This window comes from Atta cephalotes, assembly GCF_000143395.1.
Source record: "Atta cephalotes unplaced genomic scaffold scaffold00025, whole genome shotgun sequence".
In the NCBI taxonomy this organism is placed as follows: Eukaryota; Metazoa; Arthropoda; class Insecta; order Hymenoptera; family Formicidae; genus Atta; species Atta cephalotes.
Genome location: NW_012130089.1, coordinates 99,925 through 105,469, shown reverse-complemented (window position 1 = coordinate 105,469; position 5,545 = coordinate 99,925). Strand labels below are relative to the sequence as shown.

The window sequence follows — 5,545 nt, the reverse complement described above, 5'->3', positions numbered from 1 at the left end:
TATATATATATATATATGAGAGCGTATGTATGCACATCACTCTAGCATCCATCTTCTGTTTTGAAATAAGAGCTGTGTTAATAGTACCAAATTGATCGCAAATTTCAAAGAAATGCGTGCTTACGGACGGTAATCGTCGGGGAAATCTTTGTAAATCTGCACGATAAATCTTTGTAATACCGTTATCCCTTAGATGGCTTAGATTAACGATACATCGACCAACTTCCCATATAAGAAGTACTATTTCTTTCAATTAAGCTTTATTTTACATTTATCTGAGAAATTGTAATTTAGTAAAAGAAAATGTTATTTATAAGAGAAAACATTAAAGCAAGTATATATTTTAAAATTTATTTTATATTTTATAAATTAATTAAATCGTGTGCATGAAATCTAAAGAGGATTATAAGTTGTGACATTGCACTTGTAAGAAATAAGATAAAAAATACTATCAATTAGATATAATAATAATGAAATGTAATGCAACGATTACAAGCACAAAACGGATGAAAGTTTACTGTGGAATTCCTGTTATAATTTTTATTCAGACAAATTCTTTTTCTGTAATTAGAAAGGAAGACGATTTCTCTCGATCGAATAATTATATCATAGGGATTTGTGGCGAGTGAAAATAAAAATACTTTAGATATGTAAAAAATAATTGATAAAATAAACGCAACAGTTTTGTTTATGAAAATGTGATTATTCAATAACCTTTATTATAAGATTTTATTCTACATAAATATCTAAAAAGGAAGGAGCATTTCCAAAAGATATATCAAACTTAATAACTTTTGATACAAAATAGATTTATTAATTTGGATGTAATTAGTATATTCTGAGGAAGAAATAAAAAGGAACTAAATTAATTTAGTCAAATAAACAATTTCTTGCAATGCCAATTTGCATATACAAATTAATAAATTTTTTTAATAATTCTTCATTGAAAAAGATTCTTCATTAAAAACGAACTAAATTACTTCAATGAAAAGAACAATTTTTTTCTCAGTGTATGTTTAATTATAGACACAATGCGCGTACGTGTCTAAATATTTATAGCACATAGAAGAGTGGCAAGTTCAAATCGCGAGAAACGCGAGTTTCGCCACACTAGTGTTTTATATGGCGTTTCGCTAGATACATAAAATCACCAGATCCACAAGCGCGCGTCAGCGACAGGTGTCTCCTGGCTATACAGGTGTTCTCTTCAGTCGGCCAGTGGTGGTCAGCGGCGCGCATTCGTGCGTGCGTGCGTGCATGCCTGCGTGCGTGCGTGCATGCGTGCGTGCATGCGTGCTCCGTTCCGTTCCGTATCGTACCACTCTCGTCGTGGCGCGAGGAAGGACTGCGCTTTTCTCTCCTTCGCGAGTACGAATTCCGTTCCGTTTCGTGCCGAGACTTTTCCTACGAGAAAGTGATATATTGCGGGCGACGTGAAGAAACGCGGCGCGACGCCGTGTGTATCGGAGCTCTGAATAATGACTCGGTCGAGGCGCAAAGTCATCGACTCAGTACCGAGAAGAGAGAGAAGGTGAACGAGAGCGAGCGAGAAAGAGAGAGAAAGAAAGAGAGAGAAAGAATCCCTCTCTTTTTTTCTCCTCTTGATATTCACAGTACTTTCAAATAAATGTTAAAATTTTCACATGCCAACAGCGATCTACGCTCGATCGATGGAAGGATGGATTCACGTTATACTGAGATATTATGTTAATCATCTTTTACGGTCAGAATGAGAGAGGAAGAGCTCGAGATATCACTCAAGGTAATCGCGAGGCTCCCGGTTTCTTACTTCCGTTCCCTCTAGTTTTCTACTTTACTGTAATTTTTTCATTTCTCTCCATCTAGATTTTTCCAAATTCCATGAACGCGTTTACTCCGTTCTGTGTACATCAAGAGAGTTGATCGTGATAGAGCGTGACCGAAAAGAAGCGGACGCATTTTTCATATTCGCGCTTCGTCTGCCGTGATTTTCCGCCGGAAAGGAAAGCCGTCTCTCGTTATAGCGCGTCGTCTTGCTACACACGAAGTTATTATTTCCGCGGAGAGGCCGCACCTCACTGATTTTTTTATTCATCTGCTCTAAGGCGCTCCTTAATGTTCGTTCTCGACGTGACGAGTAACTTCTGCTCGAAGTAACTCAGCGAATAGACTTGACGAGGCATCTTTCATACACAGACTTTTCCAACCACAGACTTTAGTAGTAATTTTTTTCAATTAAGACATTGATCGGAAATGGAATTTATTCTTTTCCTCTGCTTTCCAAATTGGTCAGATTTTAAGCTTTCTCTGGTGAGAATTTTTCATACAATCTTTCAAAATTTCTATAATTTTATTATTTCTATATAACTTTCTCACATTTTTTTATACAAATTGGAACATTTCTCAGAAAATTTACATCTTTTCTCAGAATTTTTCGTATATATTAATAATGAAATATCGTAAGATTTCTAAGATTTTTTTGTAAGTATAATTTCTGATGAAATGTTATAAGATCTAAAAAATTTTAAAATATATTTTTTAGAAATTATAGGATGAGAAATTTCAGAATATTTTAAAATTCACTTGTATGAAAAATTCTGAGAGATGATATAAACTTTCTAAATATTTCTGAGTATTTTTGAAAAATGTTCCAATTCGTATAAAAATTGTGAGACAAATTTTCACCAGGGTTTAAAATCCATAATTTAGAGTGTTTTATTTTTAAAAGATATAGTTAACATAGCGAAAAAAATTAAATGAATTTGGCTAAAAAGAATTACCTTTCGAAAACAAGTTAGAAATACCGCTCATTTTCTTCATGATATTAAATTTACATATAATGAAATTATACGTTATCGATATTTATTCGTAATTATTATCTGCCAGTCACATTTACGTTGTAAATTAATTCACTCGCAATGTCAGTTCGTTCATCTGATGGTTACGATATTTACGCGCTGTTAACTTTATTATCTGATCGTATGTTTTTTACTAATTCATCAATGCTTAAGATACTTAAGTTGTCTAAGTTTTCGAGAATTCGCGATGCTCGCCGAGAATCGACTCGATAAATTTCGCACGTAAACACGCGAGGTAGAATCCAATTATATTTAACTGGTTATGGAGAGCGGAAAATCGCATATGCATACATCAAATAATTTAAATATTGTATATAATTAAAAAATTAAATAATATAGTTTTACATTTTGAAAAGCAATTAAATTTCTATTAGTTTTTTTCATCTTTCGTCCACAGCCTGCAAGTTTTCGAACTTCAGTGCAGATTTTTATTATATTGTTCCGGATTATATAAAAATTTGAAATGTTTACATAAAAGTTCATATAAAAGTTTAATCGCTTTAATCACAAATTTTTACTGCCATAAAAGTTGGGAATCCCAGACAGCACAGAGAGTTAAAAAAGAATTTTAAAAAAATTCAGTCGTTTGTCATCAATTCTGAGCTCATTTTTAGATATAATAAGAATTCTTTCCATAATTTTTCAGAAAAAGAATTCTTTTTGCATTTGAAAATGAAATCAGAACTGAATTACTAAATTTTTTTTGAACTCTTTGTACTATTTAGGGATTGCATTTAGGGATTGCACAAATTTAAATTTATCTACTAGAATTCACAATTAATTGATGTGCCTTTAAAGTCCAACATTATGGAGAGTTAAAAATAAAATTCAGACTTTTCCTTACCTTTTCAAGTTGATCAAATTTTAAGCTTCAAGTTCTATCATTTAAACTGCTTTCCATTTAGGAAATACAGTGTCTATCTTTGTTATTCATTAAATGTCAATTAAGAAAACCAAAATAGCATTTGTGTCAATGTCTTTTAAAAGGAAAATGACTGGTAAATGACAGAATGTTGAAGCTTAAAATCTATTCAAATTGGAAATAAGAAAATAAATTCTATTTCCAATTAATGTCTTAATATTCATAGAGGAAGAATATTGAAGAAAATGAAGTTTCTTTTTAAATTACAGCCGCACTAAAGTGATAACGACAAAAAAAAAGGGAAGCATATGCGAGTTTCGGTGCTGCTCCAGTGATCTCTGCTTATCTCCCGATTGCCGGTAACGGTACTTATTCGCATTTTCATCGCGCCTATCGAAGACTACGCATTTATGCTTCTCTTATCGTTATTTACACAACATGTTTCCGAATTACTGGATGTTCTTTTAATCGCATCCCTCGGAATTCGGATAAGAATTTCCTTGGCAGAGATATCATGGATGGGCAACTATCTCTACATCGCAAATATCTTTACGAATTCCGCTAAAGCCAACTTGAAATGAATGACAAACGTTACGCTATTAATTTATTCAATTTACCCGATATATGTTTATTTGTTAATTATACCAACAAAGCTATCGTTGTTTCCATCAATTTTGAGGCTGAAAAACGCAGGATAGAAAATATATTTAATAACTTCCGGGACAGGGCATTCTGCAGTCCTTTCGTTCTCCCGTACATTGAAACCATTCGAACGTGGAGAACATGATTTAGAACTCAGTGATTTACAACTCAGGATGGATAAGTCAAGATAAGAATGCACGTATGGAATTCAGGAAAATCTTCGGCACCGATTAGATATCAATTTTATCATATCGCTGTTCACATACCTGTAAATATAAATTGGTATTTTCATATGCGAGCATTTCTGAGATTCTTTCCATCGCTGTTCCATCGCTTTAAATTATAAAGCCCGGCCTAAACTATGTTAGTGGAGATTACCATCGGCGACCGGTTTTTTTGTGGATTAATGTCGAATATAACTTACTTCCTCATGCAAATGCTCCTCTGATTATAACCTCTTTGCGTAAATTATTTGGATTATGACTCTCGATAGTTCGATTGATAATATTCTATATTGAATATTCTATATTGAATATCTAACTCACTTCCTCATTCAACGTTCTATCGATCATATTTGGCAAAATTATTTGGGCGATGACCCTCGATGGTTCGATCGATATAAGTTATTAATTTATGTAGAATAAGAACTATTCAATAAATATTCTACGTGTAATTCTTTATCTTCCAAATAATAATATTAATATCTCTCGCTTAGGTGGTGATAGTGGGCAACGGCGCCGTGGGGAAGTCGTCGATGATTCAAAGATTTTGTAAAGGTACTTATACCAGGGACTACAAGAAAACGATCGGCGTCGACTTCCTAGAGCGTGAGATCGAGTAAGTAACCACTCGAACGTGTCGAATCGTTTCAATTCAAAATTAAGTTGATTCAACTCAAACGCGGCATTCAAAGCAAGAGGGAGAGTCTCTTTCAATTTTCAGTTAAATTAATCGATGATTAAATTAGAAATAAGAATCATATTTTAGACCATATATGTGAGAGAACACAATTAATACGAATTAGAAATGCCTATATCGGTCAAAGCTAGATCTTTAATATTTAAATAATTCAATGTGAATTGAAATTTAATTGCGTTTATAAGTCCAGAAAATCAATTCGACGCGAATGACTACAAATATGATATATATATGCATGTATATGTACACACACACACACACACACACACACACACACACACACACA

At 33.1% G+C, this 5,545-nt stretch overlaps 1 protein-coding gene across 1 annotated transcript in view; it reads left to right on the top strand.

Annotated features, from left to right (window-relative positions):
* The first annotated feature begins 1,729 nt into the window (after nucleotides 1-1,729).
* LOC105620183 (ras-related protein Rab-23) overlaps nucleotides 1,730-5,545 on the top strand; it is a 6,780-nt gene continuing 2,964 nt past the window's right edge. The window contains exons 1-2 of the mRNA XM_012201689.1: nucleotides 1,730-1,762; nucleotides 5,057-5,178. Coding sequence (XP_012057079.1) covers nucleotides 1,730-1,762; nucleotides 5,057-5,178 — 155 coding nt within the window. The remainder of the gene's footprint in view (nucleotides 1,763-5,056; nucleotides 5,179-5,545) is intronic.